At 42.3% G+C, this 25,243-nt stretch overlaps 2 protein-coding genes across 4 annotated transcripts in view; one reads left to right on the top strand and one right to left on the bottom strand.

Moving 5' to 3' along the window:
- Positions 1-1,957: 1,957 nt before the first annotated feature.
- On the top strand, positions 1,958-20,979 carry PPP1R17 (protein phosphatase 1 regulatory subunit 17). Of its 3 annotated transcripts, none has more exons than XM_049817323.1 (5): positions 1,958-2,150; positions 8,991-9,103; positions 10,962-11,114; positions 12,563-12,724; positions 19,494-20,979. In XM_049817323.1, exons 2-5 carry the CDS (start codon positions 9,022-9,024, stop codon positions 19,571-19,573), a joined length of 477 nt encoding a protein of 158 aa, XP_049673280.1. In that variant the 5' UTR covers positions 1,958-2,150; positions 8,991-9,021; the 3' UTR covers positions 19,574-20,979. The 3 variants fall into 3 exon arrangements, with proteins under 3 accessions (XP_049673280.1, XP_049673279.1, XP_049673278.1); XM_049817322.1 differs by lacking the exon at positions 19,494-20,979 and adding an exon at positions 18,393-18,496 and having other exon boundaries at positions 8,994-9,103; XM_049817321.1 differs by lacking the exon at positions 19,494-20,979 and adding an exon at positions 18,393-18,496.
- The window catches only part of PDE1C (phosphodiesterase 1C), a 360,443-nt gene continuing 349,604 nt past the window's right edge, over positions 14,405-25,243 (bottom strand). Inside the window, exon 19 of the mRNA XM_049817292.1 lies at positions 14,405-14,479. Coding sequence (XP_049673249.1) covers positions 14,427-14,479 — 53 coding nt within the window. The 3' untranslated portion in view covers positions 14,405-14,426. The remainder of the gene's footprint in view (positions 14,480-25,243) is intronic.

Raw genomic sequence — 25,243 nt, 5'->3', positions numbered from 1 at the left:
CATGTACAAGGGTAAGGGGTTAAAGTGCAGATTTATTACAGACTCAGACTTCTTCCAGGCTGTGCTTGTGAAATTACAGAGCAGGAAGGATTAGAAAGCTGGAAGGAGTCTCAACCCTCTTACAAGCAGGACAACAATCATAAATGTTTAAAAGAAGATCAGATTTGGGAGTAAATCCGCCATCACATGGGTAATGTGACAGCCCCTCTGGAAAGACTGGGATAAATCTTCTGCTGCAGTAAAATGCTTCATGGCATCATGCAGTACCTCACAAATGTAAGAGGTGACTAGGGCTGGATGTGTGAACTTGCTGAGGGTGATAGGCCACTTTCCTCGTGAGTAAAGCTATCCTGTAATATTCCCAAAGCATCCTTGCGATCTGGTGGCTAGAACAGGAAATTATTTTCTCATCCTCAGGGCATTTTTCCAGTACTATAAATGACTGACTGATGTTTTCAATCAGGACAATGAAAATGTAAAAAAGACAATCCTGAGCTGAGTTTCAAAATATATATTTCTGATTTGAGCATTTTGTTTCATGAGCTGATTTCTCAGTGATCTCATTCCGAATTTCTGAGTTCATAGAAAAATATGAAATAACTTGTGTTTCTAAGTAAAAGGCATTTCGGTGTAAAAATAGAGGGGTTTTTTTATTTAAAATTCACTGCAACAAGGAGGTCTTGGCAATGTTGAAAGTAAAATCAAAGTTATATATAAATGGGCAACTCATAAAACCCAATTTTTTTATAAGCAGTTTGGGGGTCGTGTGGTTTGGAGGAGTTTTGCGTTGTTTGGTTGTTTTTTTCTTTTTCTTTTCAGTTAGAAATCTTAATCTCGCCAAAAAAATCTTAGCGTACTTTACTTAGAAGCCTATGCTCCATTTTTCCAGGAGTTATTTAAGCATTTATGAGCTTGCTTTTTAAAATGTGTGTCCGAGACACCTAAACACACGCACACAGCTTTTACACTCTGCTAGATAATGAATGTGCTTGTCTCTCCCAGACATCGAGGGGGAAAGCTCACGGTTCTTCCAGGTGGTGCCTTTGGAGTGCTTGGCACTTTGCAGAACCGCACCTGAAACATATAGGATCCGAGGGTGCCGCAGAGTTTGCAGGGCTGGCAATTAGCACTTTGCCCCTTTGGGCCTTCTGTACAATATATTCTTTATGAAAGAAACCTTGACTAATTTAAAGTATGCCGTGCACGCTGGTGCTGTTGAATTGCAGATGCTGAGCTGGGGGGGGGGGGGAAGAGAAGGAGGAGATAACTGCAACTGTGAGCAGTCACAGCTTTTAAAGATGTTTTAATCAAAGGGCGTAGACAAAGGCATTTTTGTTGCAGATGAATACTAAGAAAAGGGCAGTTCACAGTCCCACCACTGAGTAGAGTGTTTCTCCCAGAGCTTTTCCAACATCAGGCATGTTTGTGTATTTTTCCCTCAGTGGAAATAACAGCTCCGTCCAAAGGCATGGGCTAAAATAGGAGAGACTGGTCTCTACTGGCAAGCGACGGGCGGCCACAGAAGACTCCCTGCCCGGCCCCACAAATACTACGCTTGTGTAACTACTTGTGGCCAGATACATACTCAAACACGGCAGTCATCTCGGCGCTGGAGACGGCGTCCACCGCTTTGAGGGCTCACGGTGCTGCTCCTAGACACGTGCCCTGCCTCTTCGCTCCGCTTTTGTCCTCGGCTCTCCCCTGGGTCCCAGGCAGCATCAGCCTCGCTCCCTCCCCTTGCCATCTTCTTTTTGCGCCTCTTGACACGGCGGCTGCCGCTCGCCTTTTGGCTCCCCGAGCCAAAAGCTTCCGCCTCCTCCCCTGCTTCTCCGAGAGCAGCAGCGCCCGCCGCTCTCGCCCGTCTGGCCGGGAAGGTGCCCTCGCCTTGCGGCGCTGCGGCTCCCCCCGCCCGTCCCCTCTCCTTCTTCGGCCTCAGCAGCTGGCGGGAGAGGCAGGAGACACGCTTCCAACCCGCCGGTGGGGCAGGGGAGCGGTGATGCTGGTCCCCAGCCCCCCGGAGGCCGCCTGAGCGCCGCGTTGCCGTAGCGACGGCTCCCGCGGAGCCCTAGATAAGGCGGGCAGGAGCCTCGGCTGCCGCCCCAGCCCAGAAGGGTCCCGCTCCAGCCAGCCCCACCGCCTCGCACCGCTCTGTGAGTACTTCGCCCACGCCTCCCCTCCTGCCCGCTTTCTTCTTTTCTTTTTCTGGTTGGTTTTTTTGGGTGGGTGGGTGGGGTTTTTTTGGGTTTGGGGGTTTTTTGTTTGGTTTTTTGTTTGTTTTGTTGTTGGTGGTGGTGTTTTGTTTTGTTTTGTTTTGTTTTGGGGGGGGGGGTATTTTTATTTTTTATTTTTCCATTAGCAGCCACCACCACCAGCAAGGTAAATCGGCCATGTCACCCGTGGGGACTAGCAGGAAAGTTTGGGGTCACCACTCTGCGGGGAGCGGGCTGGCGATGGTCCCGTGCGGGGAAAGTTGGGGTGCGACTGCGCTGAGGCTGGAATGCATGGCTGGGGCCGTGGGGAGGAGAGTGCTTTAGAGACACCGGCTTCAACTAACTTCAACTGCTGTGACAATTCACAAGCAGGTAATACAAGCCAGCAGAGCGGGAACTGCTATCAGGACTTCTTAACCCACTACAAAGGGTTGGCAGGTGCAAGGGTTAGTTTGTACCTCAAGGAAACAGTTAAGGAAGACTTTGTATTTTTCGACTATCTCCAAAGACAAAAACTGTGTGACTACAACCTGTACAAATGTATCTTACTTTTTTTTTTTTTTTTTTTCCAATCAATCAAAGTTTAACTGTTGGTATTTTTATTTTTTTACAAGTTTATCAGAGGTAGCAGGAGTCAGTCCACAGCCCAACCAGGGTTTTGAACTAGCCCTCAGAAGCACCACTCTCTGTGAGAGGAAACTGCTCTGAGACAATTCTGTGGGATTTCTGCATCTGCACAATTATTAGTAGGAAAAGTTTTGGGTGGAGGGAGGCACCTGGATCAGGCTTTCAAATACTTAAGTGTTTCCTAAGAAGCTTTAAATATGCTTTAGAAAAATAATAATCAGACTACTCTGACAAGAATGCCTGGAGAGAGCAGCCTAGTGCCCAAATAACTGAAGAAGAAACTCCGTGCAGTAGCATGAGACTGTCTTCTGTGCCCAGGAAGACGTCACTCCAATAGAATAACGTTAAACACATAGTAAAACTTGTAAGGAAAAGTTTGGAATGCAAAGCAGGAACACCCAGACTTTCTACTTTTAGGGCTTTTATTTTCTACTCTGACTGCAGTAGACTGGTTGCCTTGCTTTATTCGCAGGATTTGCCCAGGAAACAGTTGTGACTTGGCTAGGATAGGACCGGAGTATGGGTGAAGGTACATACTTGCTGGTAAAGGAGCCAAGGCTGCCTGCTGAGTGCAGGTGGAAGGATTGACACGCACCCAGGTGTGGCACCATTCCCCTTGGCCCCTGAGCTGTTTCAGATGAGCTCTGTGTTGGCAAGGTGGGTGCAAGAGGACTACATCCACGATGATAGTATCTTATTCATACTTCACACATTTGTAAATAACTCCATGCAAATAGGGGCCTACTCACACTATCATCAGACCCTGCAGAGGACATGCGACAGGAGGAAGGACAGGTCTGTCTTTGCTTCTCAAGTAGGTTTAGGGAGGGAAGAGAAGAACAGGTAAGGATACTGGAAGCCTGCCTGTCCCTCCTCACTCATGTGCTCATTGCAACCAGATAGAGAGGGGCAAAGCAATTAAAAATAATTTAGTAATCAAAACCTGTCAGGAGACCATAAGTTTGTGCATGGTGGGAGGAGATGCACCAGTCTTAAAGGGCAAACCCTGATGCCTGAGCAGCTCTTTGGGCAGGGTAGCGAAGCACTGCCCTTGGTGCAGGCTGGACTGTACCTGCTGCAGTCCAACCTCTGCCTCGTGCCTGCATGGGGCAGCACACTGTAAGATACTCCTACTCATTCCCGTTTCCAACTGTCGAGCGCATCAGCGGCAGAAAGGCCAGGCCCTGCCTGCGGGAATGTGCACAAGCACATATGCATGCTGTCCCACCCCAGGGCCCCAGTAGCCTCCGCTTCTGCTCTTGAAGTCTCCTTCTCTCAGCTCATGGCAAAAATATGTTCTTATGAAGTGCTCTGAGTCCAGGAGAAGATAGGTAAATAGAGTCATACAGGCTTCTGTGGCAACATTGTTATCGACCTACCAAAATAAATACTTATTAAATTCAGATTGCTGGCTGCCACCCAACAAGGATGCTCTCAAGAGTACTTTTATGTAGCATCCTTGTCAACATGCCAATGGTTCCTTTAATGATTATGCATGTCCTGCAAACCAGTGCGTGTTTTTTCTTGGGGATTTTGTCAATTGTGCAAACAAAACATTCCCCTGAACAAAACAAGCAAACAAACAAACCCCCACCCCTGCAAACAAAGAAACAAAAAACAACAAAAAAGAAAAATCCACATACTTGTGGACAACACTACATGGTCTACTGAAGTCCTCAGAAGCACAGTTTGTGGAGACCTTACAAAGGGTTAGTTCAGAAATTCTAAGTATTCCACATACAAGGAAATGACATGCAGGTGTAATAAGTAACACTCTTAAGGTACTGGCGAGGGCTATTGACATCGATGCCCACTTAGCCCCTGTAAACATTGATAAGAACTGCAGATCAGAAAGTCATTTCTCCATCTTATAGGTAAGAATGATCACATACTGATGACCCATTTGAGAACCACATTGTCCCTTACAAATATCAAATATCCATAGGTATCTAATTTCCATGTAGCTGCATAGCACCTACAGCCGTTCAATACCTATGAGAAGGCAAGAAATGGAGATTTAACCTTCCCTTATCCAAAGCCATTTCTGTGCCTAGATCAGGATCAAATGAAAAAAGTCCAGCTCTAGTTTTGTTCTCAAAGCTTTAGTTTTCTATCTTACAAGGTAGGTTTTTCTCATGAGATTTCATTTCAAGTTGGTTTAAATGTCACATGATCAGATGTCCTCAAAAGATTTACATCACTTTGGTAGAAATACGTCAGAGTAGCTTTGCCGAGTATTTCCTAAGCTCTAGCCTGATAACTTGCGACAAAATTAAACCAAGTGCGCATTAAAATAGTAAACCAAAACTAGTTTTTTGTCCATCTCTAGGCAAAACATTTTTAACTAACTGAAGCCTGGAACTGGTTGCATCAGTGGACTTTTTGATGGAGACCCACAATTTAAATGAAGAAAGGAATCCTATTATTTGCATGCATTTGTGTGTTTTAAGACTACATTAGCGAGTGGTAGGAGCTGTACATCTTCTTTCTCTGGATAGCTTTATTTGGGCACTTCAGCAACTGAGAATTCTGAAAAAAAATTCAGAGTGTGCTTTAAGCTACGTAGAATTCCAAAGCTGGTATCTAGAATGTGACAAGTTCAGATTATTTGTCATCTGAATCACCATCTCTTACAAGTGTGTATGCCCAAAGGAGTCCTGCTGTTACATGACAGTGACTCAGCGTGCGAGCTTATCCACATGAGGCTGAAGTAGCTTTTGCTCATACCTGCACTTTTCAGTTTGCCTTATCGTTCCTTGCTCTTCTCTGCCTGTAAGTAGAGTCAATCCTATTGAATGCCGATCACTTTTACAAGGAGCAAATGCAAAACTATATAGGCAAAACTAGAAATTGTCTCAACCTTTAGGGAAGCATTTGAGGCGTCTCTATCATCAGCTGTGTCTTTTCCCAAAAGAAAGAGACTGGAGGCGACTCCTTTAGGCACCTATCTCTGCAGGGGGTGGTACAGCCTAGCTGCATTGTACCAAAGTCTCAGGCTAAATGATTATTGAATCCTAATTCAAATGGAAAAATCTATATGCATTTCAGGAAGCATCTCCCACTGAGTGTGATTTAGAGCTCCGCTGTAACCATGACAGTTGCACAAGGGATGCATGTGCATCATTATGGCAAGAGATATAACAGAGTGCAAGAAAAAACCCCACCCTAGTCCATCACCTAAATAGCAAGAATTACCTACCAAGTTGACTGACAGCAGCAGAGAGCACAAACCGTGCTAGCACGAAGGCTGCTAGGAGAAGAGTTGCACTTAACACACGAAAATCCGAGAACGTGCTTCCATTTGTAAAGGTGTATTAATGACTTCATACAGTCCCCATAGCAGTCTTCCTTCCCATGCAAAACGTTATTGGGGAAACTGTTTCTTTAGTGGTGGGGATTGATTTTAGTGGTTTGGGAAAGCGCCATTACAATGCTCACATACATCACCTCTCCTTTGAAGGAGAGCTCTGTGTGTAATGCACAGTGACAGGATGTAACAGTACTCACAGGTTCGCGCATCGTAGGCAAGGGATATACACCCAAGATACCAAAACTCGTGATACATTTTGGTAATCTTTCTCTTTTTATTCTTTTGTCACACAGACTGTCACAATGTGCAGTGTGGAAACCCGTTTGTAAACAAGGCAATGCTGGCTGCAGGGCAAAATTTTAAAAAAAAAGGGCGGGGGAGGTGGTGTCAGAAGTTAGGCTGTAAAGCCGTATTTTAAAGCACTGAAGATGCTAAGGGCTTGGCATCTGTGACTATGAAAATGTGAAGACAGATCTAAGAGATTTATTTTAGAATACTATTTTTCAAACCACTGTATTAAGAAAAAATAATTAAGGAAGTATCTCATAATCTGCATATACCAATCCTACATTAAGTCTCTTAACAAAGCTTAATTTTTTTTAGGTGAAATAACTCAATGAAACAACTTAGTGAAATCAAACCAAAGTTAATCATATTTTATAAGGCATTTCCAGTCAGTATAATTTACTATCAATTTTACATTTAAATGTTACTATCTATCTCAACTTCTTTGCCTCAAGACCTGCTCAAAAAAAGCCCATAGTGTCTGAAGTGGTATCCCTGATTTTACTGAAAACTTTCTAAACACAGAACCCTTCAGGAAAGAACATTTTCCCTACAGTCATAATATTTAACCAGCGTGCCCTAATCAAACCCGATAAAATCAAATGGCATCGAATAAAAAAAGCTCTCTCATATCACAAAATGTAGTGTGAGCCTTCATATGGCCAGATAATAAGTTTTTGTTTTAAACAAAATTACGACTGCTTCATTTTAAGCCATAGCTATTGCTTATTTATACAGTGGATAAACAGAGCAACCATACCACACTAAGGTGCATTCAAAGATTTCTTTATGCAGGATCTTCCCAAGTGGAAGATTATTTTTTTCTGTAAATGCAAATGAAGTCTGCAGGCAGTATAATCCTTTAGTACAGATGTGAGGCTGGACTGGGACTGTTCTGCAGTGAACAGCTGGCGGGCAAACCCCTTATCCAGGCCTGATTCAGTAAAGTATTTAAGAATTTGTAGAATTTTACAAATTTTTGTGAATTTTGAATACTGAAGGATATGGGAGTTAATCCCATAAGTACACTATGAGTCAATGTTCCTGACCTTTATTACTGTCAGCCAGTCTTTCTCCACTTACTTTGAAGTCACTGGAGTTGAGGACATGTTTTTCCATCCCCTGAATAATTAGCTCAGTGCATGATCATGAGTGTGACCTTTCATATTTTGTTTGGCAAATATTTATGTGACTGGATTTTGCTTGAGGATTAATTGTTCTTTATATAGATGCAAGTTTAGTCATAGAAATGAGGTTAACTCCCCTACTGTTCTTCTTCTTGTTGACAAACAACCACTGCAATTTACAGAGAAATAATATAGGTAATTTCTTTACCTCTGGCAAAACAAACTCCCATGGCACAGACTTCTATTTTCCCATCCTCCTTTTCAATGTTTTTGTCCAACTGCCTTTTCTTACACCTTTCTCTTTTATTTGCCTTTCCTTCTCTACCTCCCCTTCTTTCCTCTGTTTTTTTCCCAATTCCTCCTGTCTTTCTTCTACTATTCGTGTTGTCTCCTGTTTTTTTTCTCTTCCTCATTGCTTTCCTCCTCTCTACAAGGAATTCACAGTCTGCTCTTATTCCCCAGAAATGGAGAACAGAGGCTGTGAGTACGAAACTACCACAGGTGTTGCTGGCTGAAGGGAGACACCCAGATCACTTAGACTGCACCTTCAAGTTGAAGGTTTTTTTCCTTTAACATTGCTCTGTCATTCTGATGGCTTTCTGCTAAGCAACCACAGAAATGATCAGCAGTAAAAAAAAGGTCTCATTTCCTTCTTCCTATGACCCAGAATGAGCGAGTCCAGCATCAAAGCTGAGCTTGGGGCATGCTAGGGGAGCTCGGGTAGGAGGCTGGACTCTGGGACTCCCTGCAGTTGTGAGTAAAGGGGGATAAACCGGCCAAAACAGCAATTCAGTGAGATGTACAGAGCATGGGCACTGAAACAGCTTTGTGAAACGGGTTCCCATGCTCTCACCGAGGTGATGAGTAAGCCTGCTTCATGCTGGCTTTGGGGTCAGTGGGCACGGGCCATCTTTCAGAGGCAGCACTCACACCAGGGCCTTCAGGGGTACCCAAGCTGTCTTAGAAGATCTGGACTTGTAAGACTAACTCAACAGCATTCATAATTAAAGTTAGATTGTATGATAAATACCAAATATGACCCTTAGTTTAAAGTTGAGAAAAAAAATGGAGAAGAAAACTAGAACAAAACATGGTATTTCCTAGCATTTGCTTTGTGTATGTGATAGCACTTCCTGTATGATCAAAGTCAGTATTCTTCTGCAGAGACAACATATTTCCTGTGCTAGTGTGGGTTGCTTACAGCAAGTTAGGTGGAAAAACGGGATATCGGATCTGTAACGAAGGCGGTGAATAAATGCATCTCTTAGCATGTGTGAGCAAAATCAGACCAGCAGACTACATGACAGAGAGCAGCTGGAAGACAAGAACTTCCCATGATCTGGCTAGCAAGTGGATATATAACACCAGTATAGCTGTTTTATGTCATGCTGCTGCTTTTTTTTTTTTTTTTTTTTTTTTTTTTTGGTATAGTAGCTTCAAAGAGGAAGAAAAGCCCATTTCAATGATGTCAACAGAATGTGTTCAGCCACTTGATATCCCAGAAGACAGACTGGACAAGCGAGATTCACACTGTAGCCATTTAGGTAAGTGTTACTAGATGACGTCATTGCAGTAATTAGAGAGGTGTTGTCTTCGCATCGTTAGGTCCTGTCCAGTGTCCATTTTTCCCCTCCAGCAACACAACTGAGCCCTCATGAAACCCGATAGATTACACCTTCTGCTGACACTTCTGATGCCAGATGCAAAGGCAAAGAGCATTTTTCCTGCATATAAATATCAGCCAAAGCTCTAGCACCAAGTTAATTAAAGAGGAGAAAGGAAAAAGAGTCATTGTTCTTTTCCCTGGAAGAAAAAGTAGAGCAGTTTCTTCATTTATACCACAATAAACTGCAAGCTAAGATATAGCTGAGCCTTCCCTGAAAACATTTTCCATATGCAATTTCAGTAAAAGATTTCAAACACCCGCTTTGCCTCCACTGGGGTGGCTTTCTAAATACTTTTTCTCCTTCATCATCTATCTGTTTCCTCTCTTGAACCTATTTCATACATAACTTCTGCACTGAGAGTACCACAGGCATCTTTGCTCCACCACACTCCTAAATACCAGACTTCATACTTGATAGATGTGCTTTTTGCATATTCATAGTCTGCCTCTGCTTCAAATGCTATTTCTTCACTCCTGCCTTGCAAAATTGTCATGAAGATTTAGCAACCCAGACACAAAAATCTATTTGCTCGTCGTTACCCTTGTGATGACAATAATGAAACACACATGCAATTTCACTTGCTTGTCAAAAAAAGCGTCTCACCACAGGCAAGCACAATTTTATAAACTTTGTTTATCTGGCCTGCAAGGAAGGTATCCTTGTTCTGCCACTGCCACACGGCAGTTTTAGCCACAGGCACCACTTTTACAACTGCTGGTATACCAAACATAATTGTTCCACAAAATTACTTATTTAAATAAGTACAGAACGAGTCCCATTTTACAGTCAGGAAACAGAGGCAGCGGGAGGTTAAATGAGCTCATTAGGACTGTTCAGGAAGCCTGTGGGGGCCAGAAAAAGACCCCACATCTTCCAGGGACTTCACCCGGAGGTCATCCTTCCTGTGTCTACCCACAGGCTCGCAGACCTGCAGCTGTCTCAAATAGCATGAGAGGGCCTAGAACCAAGTCCTGTTGTGCCCAGGTCTGCAGTCAGGGGTTGGGTAGGGATGTGGGGGGCCCAGCTGAAGCCAAACAAGCAGCTTTTAAGAAATCAAAGCATTGGCTTGTGTGATGATACTAATGACAGGCTATCTTCAATATTTTTGGCTTTCATGAGCACCCAGAAATGCAGATCCTTGCAGAAAAACCATGCTGACCATCTGAGTCATGTGGGTCAAGGCTTGTTTTAAGGGAAAACCAAAAATACAGTGTAATGTTATGTAAATCAAAAGCGAATACCAGCTGCTCAGCCGCTCTGGAAATAAAGGCAACTCTTGAAGGGAACAATATATTGGCTTGGTTTACCAATACCTCAGGCTGACCCCAGACGTGTAAATCTTTCCTTCACAAAAGTGCCCTTGTAACTCTTGAAGACACAGCCTGCACAGTTAGCGCTGGATGAAACAGGGATGTCCATGGGACCTCTGCACTTGATGGTGCAGCCTTCCCTCTGCCATGTAACACACAGCTGCCCACAACTCTCTCCCTCTGCTTTATGTCTACCACCTACGATGCAGAAGGACCACCTAAGTCACTTGACTGCCACGTAGTATGGCACAGAGCCCTCTTGTGCTGACTTTCTATTTAAGAGATATTTCTCCACAGGCATTTTAATTTACTTCGATGAAAGCAGTATTATTAAAGCTTTTCTTTTTACCATCTTGTTTATTATTTCCCCTCAGTTTCAATTTCTACTCATCATTTGTTTGTTTGTTTGTTTGTTTTCCCTGCAGAAGATCTTTCAGACCAGCTGATTAAGAGCTGTGACCTCAAAAAGAAACCAAGGAAAGGTAAAACCATCCCGGCTTCCCAAAACACTGAACAGGAGCAAAAAAAGCCAAGGAGAAAAGATACACCAGCTTTGCACACCCCACCACCTCTAACAGGTGAGCAATGTATCTCTTGACTTTGAAATCCCAATTCAGCTGAGGGGACTGAATCTGGGCAAAGGTTCGGAGACCCCTCATTCACTTATGTCCCCTTGGATGTGGGCAAGAATGCAGGTCCACGCCATGTGCACCTGGGAAGGCAAGCGAACAGAGAGGCTGACTTTCTCAAAGGCATTCCCTATTAGATGAAGGGGTTTCTCACAGGGCCTGTGAATACCAAGGTGAGAGAGTGTGCACTCTAGAAAACGTGCTCCCCTGGAGCTTATAGTCTTGCTGCCTTTACATGATAAATGATGTCTATTTACCTCTAGCTGCTGAGCCATGCTAGATGTACCAATTCGATCTCATCCAAAATCCAGAAGGATCCAGTTCAGCCCCTGCAGTTTCTTGTGAAACTCATACCCAGGTGCTCAGGGGGAGGCTGAACAGGGATAAGGCTGGGAGGAGACCAGAGAAGCACACAAGCCAGATGCAGGTTGCTTCTCCTGGAAATCGCAGGGGTCTTGTGCTTATGGGGACTCTGGCAAAGGGCGGGTGTTTTGGGAAGCCAGAAACAACTGCAGGAACAAAGGGGCTCCTTGTAGGATGCTCCCTGCTGCTGTGCATCCACAGACCTCCGACGTTCGAGAGCCAAATGCCACCAACCTGGGGAAGGGAAGAATGAGCAGGAGACTGCCACTGAAACCTGACAATCTTCCAAGATCAGCAGTGGGAATAAATGTTTGTCGCTTGTCTCTGCTAACAAGCACTCCTTGTTGTGCTCTCCGGGGAGAGAGCTGTGCTGTTGTATCAATATCAACTGCATCGAGTTCTTTTTCCCATGCTGCACATACACAGAGGAGTTAGCCAGTAACTACTTGCATGGTCCCCTATGTACCAGCAACAATTCACCAAGTCAAAAACAAGCAGCTGGGATTTTCCAGTATTTGTAATCCAGATACTGAACTTGACTGTGTTCAGCTTTCACTTGTATCTTCCCCTCCGCAATTCTCTCTTAGGGAAGAGTGGCTCAGAGGCTGGAGATCTGCATTTTATGCCTGCTGTAGCCATATCATAAAGAAAACATTGTTTCACTAGTTAAACTAGGCCATTTCTGTGTGGTCGCATTGCTCCCAAGCAGAGGCTTGATTAAGGTACTTTGATAAGATGTCTAAGCTTCTGGAATAGAAGATTGTACTCATCTTTACCATGATTTCTGATGGGCTGCAATTTAGTCCATTAAGTACAACCAGAAGCCAGCTGGCCTGATAGCATCACAGTCCATAGCCTATGGGATATAAGTGACTTGGAGGAAATGCATACCTGGAGAGTAGGTATACTGTGCAGAGCAGATCATACACTCATGCAGCCTTACTTCAGAGTAGTCATTGGGAAAGTTACACAGGTGCAAATTTCTTTAATGTGAATAAGGCTGAGGTGGCATTTTCTTCTTTTCTTGCTTGCAGGCATACTTTCAGACTTTTCTGATAATCTGCTGAAAAGGTATGGTATCGCAGAGAAGCCACAGAGAGAGAGAGTGAGTCCCGGCTCTCAGGTCACCGAACTGGAGCAGAAAAAGCCCAGGAGAAAAGATACGCCTGCAATACACATCCCACCCTTGATAACAGGTAAGAAACTTACTTAGGTAAAGGTGCTCCAAAGAGGAAGTAAAAAGTGGCTAGTGCCAGAGGTATGTTTGGGAGGGGGCTGGAAGGATGTTAGTCTGCCCAGTGTGCTTTGCAGTTCCTGCTAAACTGGACCTATTTGGTCAAAGTATATAACAGCAGCGGTGGCTCATGGAATGTCTTTTCCATATTCCCTGCTCATGCTCTGGGGATAGAAGGGAAGGGGAGTAAAAGAAGACATTAGGTTACTTGATTATCTCTTGCAAACATGAGCCTGCTTTTGTGAAAGGCCAGCTACTGCTCTGCTTTTCAAACCTGAGCACATGCAAATTTTTAGGTCACCAGCACTAACTTGGCTCACACTGCCTCAAACAACCTGAAGTACAGCTGTCCTGATTAACCTCCTCTTAACTCCACAGTCCCTGACATGCTGAGGAAACCAAGCTGTGATGACCTTCTCGTTAACAGCACCTTAAAGAGTTCCATGCTTCCTTCCTAATACGCAGTGCAGCAGCTAATTTGCTTGGTGACCATATGGAGTTAGCCAGCCATGTTTTGGTCCTAAGAGCCTTAGTTTGTTGTGTTTCCCACATTCCTCTATCACAGAGGGGCCTCAATTCATCAATATTTCTGAAGGTCTTTGAAGATGTAAAGCATTGTCTAAATGTTAATTACTAGGGGTAGCTAGGGATGCAGGAACTAGTAGTGTAAGGTTGTATGCTATGCACTAGCTCTTTCCAGATCACAGGATGGAGCAAAAAAAGAATGAACTAATGAACAAATGAATGAACAAAAATCAAACAAACCCCAGAACTAAAACTAGTGCCAAAACTGGAAAACACTGTTCCCTTAGGAATCGTCTCATATGAACCGGTTATGCTGTGGGCTGGCACTACTGAGCAGTGAGACACACTAAAGGCAGATATCCTGAGACAGATACTTTGGCCCTGAGTGACTAAGCAGCAGCTCAGTACATCAAGCACCTGAGTTTCAGGTATACTTTGAATGGAATTTCCTGTACACCTAATAATTATAAGGCGTGCAAATGACTTCATCAGTCCAAGTAGGAACCTGTATTTGTAGACATCTCCTTTGAGAATCTGAGCCTTCATAACTGACTTAAACATGTGTAAGATTTTTTTTCATTTAATCAGTATGAGGTTACCAAAAGCAGAGAGAAGTATGACTAAGGTTGCAGGATCATGGCAGCAAGCATGGTACCTGCATATTGATCTGCCTAAGGAAAATAAATTTTTTATTTCCTCACTGAACTCAAGCATCCCAATGGCTTGTGGCATCAATGCTGCTGTGAGTCACTGGAAACCTGCTCCAATCATTTGCTGGGGGAAATGAAACCTATCACACAACTTCTGAGCCCAACTGCAAATGCTCCACCTTTTGAAATATTTAATATAGAGCACTGATAATGAACTGCTATATAATTGCTGGAGAAAATTACTCAGCAAATTACATGGAATTCCACATGACAAATAAATTAGGTGGGAAAAAATCATAGTCTTTTAGGAATTGATTTAGAAACAGAAGCAGAGGCAAAATTTATCCAATGATTTATAATAAACATTAGTTCTGTGTATTATACTGGAAGCCTACCCTTCCCATGGACCTTGGATGAGAGATGAGACATTATTTTGGTCAGTTCAAAAACACCCCCAAGAAAAGTTGCCTTTGGCCATTTGTAGCACCTTTAAAGATGCTGTATGTCCTTTGCACTCCTGGGTATATGCAGAGAAGGAGAATCTGAAAGCGAAACACGTTTGACAGAAATCAAAGATGAAATGTGTGACAGTGAAGCTGAGAGGCTTGACTCTTATTTGGTTTAAATGTAATTGCTAGCTAAGAGGATGCAGCAAGGATGAATTATTTCCTTGACCTGTCTCAACAGTATTCTGGCTGGATTAGCATCTAGTCACTTATTACTTCATGTTTCTATCCTAGCTTTAACTAGCTCAAATAGGCACTTAAGAGAGCAATAAGGATCATTGTAAGGGTCTTCACCTCTTGCCTCCCGTGAAGACTTCCTCTTTAACTTTTAATAATTTTCAAAGCAAAAAGAAGCTAATACAAGTTATGTGGTAACAGAAATGTGTTATAATCCCCAAATGATTTGGTAATCAAAGAAGTCAAAAGGCAAGGAAAGAGGAAAGGAGAGGAAAGAGGAAAGGAGAGGAAAGAGAAGAGGAGAGGAGAGGAAAGAGGAGGAGAGAGGAGAGGAGAGGAAAGAGGAGGAGAGAGGCGAGGAGAGGAAAGGGGAAAAAACATGCAGTGACCTTCAAATGTGACAAAATTCAAACTGTGTACATTTGCTGTTGGAAAAACTGTAGAAACTAACACAATTTTCAGTTGTTTTCAATTATACTTCCAATGACACTTTCTTGCCTACTGATGAAGTCACCTTCCAGCACTCAGCACAGCTTCAAAGCAACCTGCTAGATGCTGCCTCTCCCTGCAGACAGCCTTTCCAGCTCCTGTATCCTGGGTCCATTTTCCAGTGATTGACCTCCTGTGGCACACTTGTGCCTGTATCAGGGGCAAAGTAGCCTATGTGTTTGAATGCCTGAATTTCATTCCCTCCCTACTCTGAGGATGTGTATTTTCTTTTCAAGATACATAACAACATACAGCATTCTGGTTGAAATTCGCCAGTGGTGGCTCCATGACTTGCTATGAAAAATTGACTCATTGTGGCTGAGGGCTGGTCCAATATTTACTACTTGTTTACTTTCAGGGTTATCCCATCAGGTAGCAGACAGAGCACAAACAAACTGAGCTCTTGCGGAACTGCTGTGCAAAATAGAACCTGAATTATAGCCTCAGAGACCTGAGAAGCCCTGGCAGGGCTACATGCGCTAAATAAATACAGACAGGCCTTGCTGTCCCTGTCTCCCTGTTGGCATTGCTGCAGTAAGCAGCACACTCAGTGCCGCGTGTATCCCTTGCGACCTGCTAATGAGGATTTGTCCCTGTTTCTAACATTTCCCCTTCAGATCTCTCCCAAACACCACTTCCAGATGTCAGTTCAGAAAACTCCACTTAATTGTTTGTAGTAACAGAGCTTAATTACTAGATTATCTTTTTAAGCAGCTGTCAACACAAATAGCTTTGTTGTAAATGTAAAAATGGCAGCTGTGTTATCTCTCTCCATTTAGACCAGCTGGTTATGAGAACTCTAGAATGATCCCTCTCCTTTTTGGGTGGTCAGAGAGATTTTCAATCACAAATAAAAGCAAGTCAAACAGACCATACGAAGTGATGAAAATCAATGTATCTATCTACTGGATGGCACATGATCTGAGTGAGAAGCAGAATCAGTTTTACATCTTGCAAACACCCAATCCAAATGGGAAATGCAGGTACAGAAAGGGGGCTGCTAAATTAGCATCTGAACGTTACCATCTGCAGGAACCCATGGCTACCTGTTGTCTGCAGAAGGAGACTAAGGAAATCAGTCCTTAGCCATCTTAAATGTCTAAGCCTAGACATCAGAAAACCCTTCCCTACAAGGGTCTGACTTCTAAATGTATTCAACCTTCAAACTCATACTGAAGTGGCACAAATAACATTGTGCCATGTGTGTACAAATGAGCCATGAGTAGAGGTCTCCTCCAGTGCCCAGCTCCCCTTCAGTCAGCCAACACCTTGGCTTTCTAAAGAGATTAGACCAGACGACAAAATATAATCACAATTCCATTCCCCCCGCCCCCATCACATGACAGTAAATGATTTGAATCTGATCCAAAGCCCGTACTCAGCTCTGGGACACTATTGCTATCCCCACTTAGCAATACATTCAATTAACTGAAGGATTTCTGAGAGCTCTTCAGGCCTGTGGGTTTGAGCAAGAATGTAAATACATGTGTAAACATGGGAACATAGTTCCTGAAATGTGGCTGCTTAAGGTTTCTTAATCAGATCAGAGATAACTAGTAAAATCACAGCTGCAAACCCTCATTCTCCCTCATGCCCTAGAAAACTAGTTGAGGTAGCTCCTTTAGGATAACATCAATACCCCAGTGAAAAATCTGAGTGACACAGGAGAAGTACAGCAGTTTAATGTCACCTCTTGCCCTTTTCCAGTGCAAGGGATGTGACTGGAGCACTCCAAAATTCTTCCAACCCAGCTGCAGGAGTTGTGTGTAGGCAGTCAAGGGGAACTGGTGCCATCTTGGTGGTTTTCTGATTTACAAACCAAGAACAGTGGCTTAGATCTAGGTGGCACCTGGCAAATGGTTGATTTAAGCCAACTTTTGTTTCTGCCTATGTTTGAGCTTCGTAACAGTAGCTCTCATGTCTCTGTGAGCCTTTGAGGTCCTAGTCTCTAGCTAAAAATTGCAAGTAGTTTCAAATTCTGTTGGGAAAAATATGGCTACATTGTATTTCTACGCTGCTTTCTTCAGTCAGATCTCTTGGCAGATACTAACAGAACAGCCTACCAATCCTTAAAACAGATCTGCAGCATGAGCTGCATTTCATAATACAGCTGGGAAAACAGAGGCAGGAAGGCTAAGTGATTTACTTAAACAGTAAACAGAGAAAGACTGACTTAGAAATGTTCCCCAATTCCTAGTCCTGCTCAGTCCTTTAAACCCAGAATTTCCAAACCACATTCAGTAAAGCACTTTCCTCACAAGTTATTGGTGGCATTATATCAAAGAAAAACCACCCTTTCCCTGTGTTATAGAAATAATTCTAGTTGAGGCATCCCATTTGCATCCTCTTCCCACTGTTTTGTATTAAAGGCACATAGTTGTCCTTGAAATTGCTGGCAGTCCATGGCCTGAAAAGTTAATAACCTGCAGCTCTAGGCTATGTCCTCCTTTGAACTTTGAATCCTGAACTCTGCTGGAAGCCTTTGGAGTTCATCAGTCACCAAAGCTATTCATTGCTAACAATGCATCATCTTGCTATTCACTGTGGTAAGCATCTGGTGCACTAGTGATGTGGGTCCAGCTAAGAGCTGGGGATCTCTGCTTGGCTGTCTCTAGCATCTGCTCAAAAAAAGGATAGTTTAAATGCTATAATTAAGCCATCAGAATTACATAAACATACTTTTCCTTCATCACTTCGTAATTCAAATAAGAGATGATCATAAAGCACAGCGCAGCTTTATTTAGCTTACATTCCTGATTTCTTATTCCTGAATTTACCCAAAAGATAGGTTAGCTAAATGATCCATTGTAGCTTCACACCTTTAGCATATTTTAGCTATGTTTTCCTCGTCCCTCAAATGCTCCATAAAGAAAAAATAACAACAATTAAAAAAACACCCTCCCCTCATTCCCCCCACCAAGTCCCAAAGACAACAGTAAAAAAAAATTGTCTGTATTTGCCTAAATTGTCTATATGAATAGAAGTCTGAGTGGGGAACATTTACATAAAATGGCATAATTCTTTGCAGTTAACAATGGTGGTTACTCAATTGCTGCTTGAACAAATAAAGTCCTTCGTGTTTCAAAATAATATTCATTCATGCCTTTCAAGTTATCTCATGGTCCCACTGAAACCAGCTAGTTCACAGGTACTGCACATAAATGAAGCAGGAGCTAAATTAAATGAAGGGCAGTATAGGTTAATATTTTCATTAATTCATCACCCCTTGAAAAGACTCCAAATTTGAAGAAAATCTTCCTGTGTGGTGTTGCTCTATTTTCAGACCTCATCAAGACTGAAAGCCTTCTCTGTGAGAGGGCTTTTGATGCAGAAAGAAGCAAAACAGGTTGGTTTGACAGAACAACTCAGCCCATTAGCACAGACTGAGAGCAAACAGTAGGAGACGGAATTAGGGAGAGATTTCATTGGTCTCAACACAATGGTAACCCTCATCCTGTTTTTAGACTATGTTAACCTCTGCACCAAGGAATGTGGGAGTAAAATATATATCTTACAAGTTACTTGCTTTTTACTGGGAACAGGCAAAAGCAACACAATCTGTTAAAATAGGGATCAAGAACATTTTCAACCTAATGCATTGTCCTCTCTTCACTCAATTAATTTAATTTCTAATGAAGAGAGCAGTTACAGTAATTGTGATATCTTGGTATCACATAAAAGCCTCAAGATCCATAAGGGGTGGACTTACTAGTTTAAGCATAAGAGAGAGAAAGAGGAGAGACAGAGAAGAGGGAGGAGAGACAGAGATTTGTGGAAGACCTGAGTCTGTTTTCACATTGATCTTTATTTGGTTGCTTTTGCAATTTATTGATACTATATAACTTCAGTGGGGATGGCACTTGGCATGTGGGTATTCTAATATTTGTCTCATTTGTGGCATCTGCATTTGCAAAATCTAAGTGATATTGCTATATACATATAGAAAACACACACATGTTCACTTAAGCTGACTCAATCACAAAGATTAATCACAGTATTTATTTCATCACGCAAGTTCTTTCCATTTTTAGCTTCCCAAACCCTTTTAACAAACAGGTTCCCAGATGAAAATTCAGTGTCTCTTTTCACAGGTAGCCTAAATATGCTGGATTTAAGAGCGCTTGATAATTTTAGCTAAAAATGCAGTGATCCAATTATAGTTCACTGTATTTCGGGAGACTGATGTGCCAAAAATAAATGAGGAGTAACTCCTATGGTGTTGGAAAACTATGTTAGGATCAACAAATCAGAGAGGACTGAAAAATTCTTCTTATCCTGATATTTTCTAAAGAAGTAATATTTTAAATCAACTCCTTTTCTCTCTCTCTCTCTTTTTTTTTTTTTTTTTTTTTTTGTTTTGTGTGTGTGTCCTTCTGTTTTTAAGGCACTAAGCTGCTTACAGAAGAAAAGCAAACAGTGATTATGGAAGATGAAGAAAAGGATGGAGACACAATCCCCAGTTAAGATTACAGTGATATTTCCAATAATGAAGTGTAAATAATTCTGGGTCATTCAAGGTGGCAGCACATAGAAAAAAAAGTCTTTTCATTTTTATAAATAATAATTTTCTCAAGCATGCACATGAATTTAAATTCTCTTCAAGTGCTTATCTGCATCTCATGAAATTCCAGCAAGCATCATAGGAGCTGATGATAGAAATTTCACTTGCACATGGGGTTGGAAGGATTCGTTTGGTTTACTAAAAGCAGCTTCCCAGGATTTTTGTCAATGAGGAATCCACCTCAGATCAGAGCTAGCTTTGCGCAGCATGGTGATAAGAGTTAACACCAAGGACGCCACCAATCCACTATGCCTGGTACTAGATACCAGAGTGGTTGGTAGCACAGGGCCGTAAAGCATCAACCAATGATTCAAACTGCATTTTTCTCCTAACAGTTCACCTCATTCGTCCAGCTTTCCTCTGCTGGAATATCACTGACCGCAGCGCAAATTCCCACGTGCAGAGCTGATAGGATAGATGGCGACAGCGGGAAGGCAGGAATCAACTGCAGAGTCCCTGAAATGCAAAGCAAACAATTTCTGTCTGTATCTGCTCATGACTTGTATTTGTCAGGAGAAAATGGTAGATTTACAAAAACTTACAGCTGTCAACAAGGGCTGTCAACATTGACACATCAAACAGGACAGAGGGCAGAGCTCTCAAAAGAGAAACATACGGGAAGTGCAGCGCCTGCCTATTACACCAGGGTAGCCTATGGATTTTTTTTTTTCTTTCAAAGGTTTTATTCCTGGTTTGGTAAAAGATAAACTAGTTGGGTAGTTAATCCTTTTACTCCATACTTTTTCCTTTGATATCTGCTTTTTAAACTGAGTCCTAGGTTGACAGTTAGGAAGGGCTGTAAAGATTAAAAATCACAGTGGGAGAGTAAAAACTTACTAAAAGAATAGTGTTACTTGATGGCATACACATACTGCAAGTTGGAACACCACCACGCTTTTTCTTTTAATAGTTTACCTCATTGATTCAATCAAGAATTGTTTTCACAGCCAGCTACAGTCTTCAGCATTTATACAAACAGAGATGTGTACTTGTAGAATAATATAAAAAATAGGTAGAACTGGGTAGTTTTGTGCTTACCTTAATAGCTCTGTGTGCTAGACAGAGCAGCACTGCCGGCTGGACCCTTAGATACCTCAGCAGGGAGGTTAAAGATTATCTAGCCTGGCAGACTGAATTTAGTTATCTTTTTAACACCCTTAGGCAGACAGCTGAGGAGCACACTAGTTTGGACTTCATTTGCCACAGTGACTGACCCAGCATCTTTCATGAGAATGCAGTCCATTAGAAGATATTCAGCTTCAAGATGTAATCAACAAGCTTATAATAAATAATCATGTATTAAAGTGTACAGGAGGCCAGCTATATTATTAATGGGATGCCTGATACTTAGAAGGTGTACTTTTTTTATCCTGTTAATCTATCAGTAAGACGAGATGATATTTAAAATACAATCAATCGATAGTTCATATAATAACACTCATATAAGGTACACAATAAAATATGTCACAGCAAGTGCATGACAAGAAATACATGTGATTCGAGTCTAGCTTTGCCAGTGAAGTTGGTGAGTATTTTCAGTGCACAATACAGCAAGAGTGAGAGCGCGGAGTCCTGAACATATTGAAATGAACATCAGAAATGGATTAGCTGTGAAAACATACATGTTTAGATGTGAAGGCCATTAACAACACAAGGGAGGAACACAAATAGGATGTGACTGACTTCACTGCTCTAAAGAGGATTTGTTTCCAAGCCTGGGGAAAGCTGACACAGCTTAATATGAAAAAAAAAAAAAAAAAAGGAAAAAAAAAAGAAAAAGAGCAAGCTTTAAGCCTAGCACTATATGTTCTTCGCCAAAGAGGAGTTATGGTCCCAGTGACATCTCTGACTGCACAGCACCTAATTTACCATCCCTGTGTAGATCAACTTGAAGCCCAGTCATAAAAATGCTGCAGCATACATAATTTGCTGCAGTTTATTTAAAATGGCATATCCATAGCCTGGTAATTCAGCATTTACTTTTGTTCCACCCAGGAACAATGTGAGCGACTAAAAAGTAATTTTTCACTTGATCAATTAAGTAAATAGGAGGTTTTGCAATGTTCCTGGGAAGCTGTGCGATGAATCATTTCTCAAAGTTTTCACCTGCCTCATTGCACTCAGTGAAAGTGTTAAATGTTACTTTATTTGAGAATATGATACAATTTTTTTCAAATCAGATAAACTCTGCCTCTTCCCCCAAAACAAAGCCTTTAGGTGTTGCAGAATCACGTGTGGGCTGTACAGTGGCATGAATGTGGTTTATTGGGTTTACTTATTGTCGTTCAGGCTCTAAACTCTCCCTTTAAGACTAGATAGGGCTAAAACTGCACAAATTGCCCTTCTAGGCAAATGGCTGGAGTTGGTGTGTTCTGGGGCAGGAATGCTTTTGTACCCAGTATCCCCAAAGGTCCCCCATGGCCATTACAGCAAAGACAAAAGGAGGCCGAAAGCACAGAAACAGGCTAAGCCTTTCCGTAGCACTGTTAGGATCGGGATGCTCCAGAATGAAATTGCTTACATTGTCTGCACATAGGCATTGACTGCTTTAGGGCCTTAGTAGCTGGCTTGCATTCAGATATTTAGCTGGAACTGCTTCTCACCCCAGAAGTCTGCACTGGGCAGGACAACCAGTCCGAGACCTCAGGGTGGAATGAAGGGCTTCAGTCAGTGGATAAAAGACTGACTGCAGTCGGGAGGTTGTTAATGGCTAGTATTTTCGGAGCAAATTCTCAATTAACCTCTACCTAGAAAATAAGGGACAGGCCTCCGTTTACAATAGAATTGGGACAAAGGGATTTAATAGCCTTGCCCTTTAGCAACTTTCAACTAAGGATTGCAGAAAGCGCACCACCCATCTGAAGGGGATGTAATGAACATTTGTGTAATGCTAAACATGAGGTCCATAGGTTAAGTGATTTGCCCAGCTAAACTGCAGCAGAAGCAAATCCAAAGCAACATTCATGATGCTATCGCTAACTCACACTATATTCACAGATAAAGCAGCATTTGCATGCCTTGAATTTAGCAACACTTACACTGAAATTTTGTCTGGCTGAAATTTTGTCTTACTGGTTAATAAATTGGTAATTGTATAATGCTTTGATGGCTTAAATTAATAGATGTGTTTAGATATCATAACAGATTATCTTCCTGCATGTCCTATGCCATTTCTACCTTTTGAGGTTACATTTTGTGTGCATGAGCTTACAGTATTCTTGTATGCAGAGATACTGCCCAGCAATTGCATCTACAAGTGAAAATCAAAAGTGCACATCAGTGAAGCTCATTAGAAATTTTGGCTTCTCAACTGTATTTAGATAAATTCATAAACACATATTATTCTGTTCCTTACATCCCCCAAAAAGCCATGGCCCTCTTAGAGTTAGGTGGTGCAAACAGAAATATCAGTATTCTGGAAATATAGTTCTACAAATAGAAAGAGTGAATATTAAAATCCAGTTTCCACTCCATGATACTGGGTCCTGGTCCTGCAGGAGGAACCCACGTCAGTCTGTTGGACCCAGGCGCGGTGAAGGGAAGCTTAATCCACCCTTATACCCAACACCCTGAAGAATCCTGAAGAGACACAGACTAGACAGATGGACAAGCAGCAGCAAAATTAGAAAGCACATTCCAGAAATAAAAGAACTGCTTTTGATGGACCATTTGTGGTTATTCTTACAGGAGTGATGATCCTGTAAAATGTAAGCTGTGTATCTATAACTGAGACACGCTGCCACGAGCTTTGGATTTTTCCAAGCTGTCAAGTCTTTTCCAACCTTCAAAGTAGGTTTTAGCCCCCTAGGTGGTCTTAGGGTCTGAGGCAAAGTTATAACTATCCCAGGTTTGGTTTTCTGTATTCTGATTAGCCTGGAGAAAAGAAAGCTTAAAGGGATCTTCTCAGTGTACATAAATGTCTGATGGGAGGGAGCAAAGAACAAGAAGCCAGGCTCTTCCCAGTGGCACCCACTGACAGGAAAAGAGGCAGTGGGCACAAACTGAAATACATGAACAACAGACCTCAAGAAGAAGGAAAAGGAGGTGGGGAGATGGCTGGTCCAGAACCAAATTTGTTTTATGAACCCAACTGTCTACCTCACGACCTAAAGAATTGGAAAGGCCCATTTTAAGTTGCTGAGCCACAACTCCTCCCTCCTCTTCCCCTTCTTCCTTCGCCTCTGCTCTGGCTGCTGCAATGCTGCAATTACCCGTAAGGACATTAAAGCCAATCTTCCTTTCCAATCCCTGTTTGTATAGACATAGAAATACACAAAATATAAGGAATGAATACGCAGGAGTCTCTCTGCCTCACTCACTCTGAATTTTAACATTCAGATTTTTAATTCAGACTTTAATCCTTTTCTAAAAAAATAACCAAACAACTCCCTCTCAAAAAAAAGAGCACCAAACTTTCTTGCTGCAGCAAAGTCATCCCGTGATTAGAGCAAAGACTCAGTTCACAAATGGACTAAACAGAAAAAAGGCTAAATTTGCAAGTGTTTTGCAAGATAGTTGCAATGAGTAATTCATAATAAGTCTAAATAGCATCATAAGTCTGAGATCATAAGACTTTCCAAGAGGGACAGATTACTCAGACTTATTTCTATGCTGGCAGCAAGTGGCTATCTCAGAAATCATCAAGGCAGAAAAAGGTTGAGTGCATTGCAAAGCCAGACCTCCCCCAAATAACACAGATTTCATTTTTGAGCTTCACACTTGGAAACTTTCCCTTTGGTGTACACTAGGTGTCAGGATTGGACTGAGAGGATGAGCCCACCCACACCATCACACAGCTCCATGCATCAGGCTGGATGCCATTAGCACAACTAGCTTTGCTTACGAATTATTTTTGTGAAGCACCCAATATTTACAAGCAGTAGTCTGCACAAACATCCTCTCTCCCCCACTTTGCCGTATTTCATTTAGGCCAAAAGCTCCAGGCTTTGGAAGAGGGAAGAGACATCCTGAGATATTTTTCCAATACCAATGAGTACCTGCCACTATTCTTCACCTTCCCCAGCTCCAGGAAAAAGAAGAAATAAAACCCCTCTAAACCACTTGGGTGAACAGACACTTTCTAGAGGAGCATCTAATAGACAGCAAGTTGGCACAGCATGGACTTGGCTGGAGAAAAGTGAGAACAAAGAGGAACCTGATCAGAAATACATTAAATTTGTAGGAGTCATATACACTCCCCATAACACCTCAGGTAGGTCATTTCATTTCCCTGTGCCTTGACTACACAGCAATAAATTCAAGATGGCAACTTATCTCTGCTTCATGGCAAAAGGGGAGAGTGTGGACCAGCAGAGGAAAGACAAAAATCACTCCCTTTGTGAGATGCTAGTGACACAAAAACAGTAACCCCAATAAACCAACCGTAATAATGAAAGGCAAAAAAAAAAAGAAGCTCCCCTTTTAACTTCTGCAAGTGACCCAGTGCTGTGCACTTGTCCAGACAACAGCCAGGTAGGACTCTGTTAGATAAAGTGTTAACCAAAGGTGTCCTAAAGGGAAGGAAATGACACAGACAGAAAATGTGTTTGGAAGGATAGTATAATTTTGCATTT

Source organism: Accipiter gentilis, chromosome 14, assembly GCF_929443795.1.
Source record: "Accipiter gentilis chromosome 14, bAccGen1.1, whole genome shotgun sequence".
Classification (NCBI taxonomy): Eukaryota; Metazoa; Chordata; class Aves; order Accipitriformes; family Accipitridae; genus Astur; species Astur gentilis.
Note: the sequence above shows the minus strand (reverse complement) of the source record. Positions and strands in the feature narration are given on the sequence as shown.

Excerpts from the sequence above, each read along its gene's own strand:
- PPP1R17 (XM_049817322.1), top strand. The coding sequence starts at position 9,022 with ATGATGTCAACAGAATGTGTTCAGCCACTTGATATCCCAGAAGACAGA. Across the intron at positions 9,104-10,961 it reads TTCACACTGTAGCCATTTAG|AAGATCTTTCAGACCAGCTG; the intron begins GTAAGTGTTACT and ends TTTTCCCTGCAG. Across the intron at positions 11,115-12,562 it reads CACCCCACCACCTCTAACAG|GCATACTTTCAGACTTTTCT; the intron begins GTGAGCAATGTA and ends TCTTGCTTGCAG.